The sequence below is a fragment of the Pteropus vampyrus genome, unplaced genomic scaffold (assembly GCF_000151845.1).
Source record: "Pteropus vampyrus isolate Shadow unplaced genomic scaffold, Pvam_2.0 Scaffold296, whole genome shotgun sequence".
NCBI lineage: Eukaryota > Metazoa > Chordata > Mammalia > Chiroptera > Pteropodidae > Pteropus > Pteropus vampyrus.
This window is the reverse complement of record NW_011889077.1, coordinates 203,116-204,488: the sequence shown is the minus strand read 5'-3', so window position 1 is coordinate 204,488 and position 1,373 is coordinate 203,116. Positions and strand designations below refer to the sequence as shown.

The 1,373-nt window shown below is 65.0% G+C and overlaps 1 protein-coding gene across 1 annotated transcript in view; it reads right to left on the bottom strand.

Annotated features, from left to right (window-relative positions):
- Positions 1 to 1,373, bottom strand: part of ITGB2 (integrin subunit beta 2) — a gene marked incomplete at its 5' end in the record, with an annotated part of 28,106 nt that overhangs the window by 9,791 nt on the left and 16,942 nt on the right. The window contains 2 exons of the mRNA XM_023521129.1: positions 754 to 1,024; positions 1,220 to 1,355. Of these exons, the coding sequence (XP_023376897.1) occupies positions 754 to 1,024; positions 1,220 to 1,355 (407 nt within the window). The remainder of the gene's footprint in view (positions 1 to 753; positions 1,025 to 1,219; positions 1,356 to 1,373) is intronic.

Here is a 1,373-nt window from a genome sequence, read left to right as displayed (position 1 = left end):
GGGGGACCCACAGACAGGACCCAGGCCATGCCCCGCGTCTTGACTTGAGGACCTGTGTCTGGTCCAGATTCCAGAGCCGGGGGTGGGGAAGGGGCTGCGGAACTTCTGTAGGGGGACAACTTCCCAGTGCCTGGGTACATGCGGGGGACGCGAGGGAACCGACGTGCGTGTTTACGGTAAACTACATGCGTCCTCTGAGGCCCAACCAGGGCGGCCCTGGGACCACAGCCCACGGAACAGCCCCACCGGAGAAGAGACACATCGTGGAAATGCCGGGGTGGGCAGGAGGTGGCCTGTCACACCCAAGAGCCACGTGCGTGAGGTGCGAGGACCACATGGCCCGGTTCCCACGGGGAAGCTGTGGGGGTGGAGGCTGGTGTGGGGGTTCGAGACTGCAGGGGTCCAGACACCGGGCTGAGGGCTCTGGGCTGGGGCAGGACCGCCGGGCGGGGGGACAGCCGGCACGGCCAGCCAAGCCACATGACACAGAGGCTTGGCCAGGATGCCCATTTCCCGAGGGGCCCAGGGGTCGGGGTGGTTCTGCTCTAGGGACCACCAGGATCAGCCCCTTGGCGGTGTCACTTTACAAGATGGTTTGCTCAAATTTAGGCTTTGAGGATTTGCCCTGCGTCCCAAGCTCATAGCGACACCTGTGGGTGGCTGACAGGGTCCGGGAGGTGGGCACCTAGAGCATCTGTAGCCTGTGAAGTTGGCCCCATGTCTGTGGGACCGAAGCCCCAGATTTAGAGCAACCCGGAGACAAAGCCGCGACAGGGCCTCACCGGGCACGCGGCGACCTGCATCATGGCGTCCAGCCCGCCCTCGGGGGCGTCCAGGTTCCCAGAGATCAGCTGCTTGCCGACCTCCGTCTGGAACTGGTTGGAGTTGTCGGTGAGCTTCAGCACGTGCCGGAAGGCGAATGGGGGCTGGCACTCCTTCTCCTTGTTGGGGCACGGGTTCTTCAGCTTCTCGGGGTGCGTGTTGACAAAGGGGAGCACCGTCTTGTCCACAAAGGACCCGAAGCCTGGAAGGGGCGTGAGTGGGGAGGCGAAGGTGACACTAAGCAGTGAGATGGCGGGACCGCAAGCCCTCGGTCTCCCACGCGGTGCGGGGCGGGGGAGAAACAAGACAGTCTGCGGGGCGTGTGAGCGCACAGGTGTGTCAAGTGTGTGCACACGTGTGATCATGTATGCGCGTGAGTGTGCGTGTCCCCACACACCGAGACAGCGCTCGGAGGAGGCAGCCGTGGTGGTGGCACCTCCTCTTCTGCCTAATGGGCTCTGGGCCCGCGGCTGCGCGTCGCGAGCGAGTCCCTGCCCGTCAGTCTCAGGGCCGCGGCGGGCGTCAGGGCCCCACTGCTGGCGCGATTATTC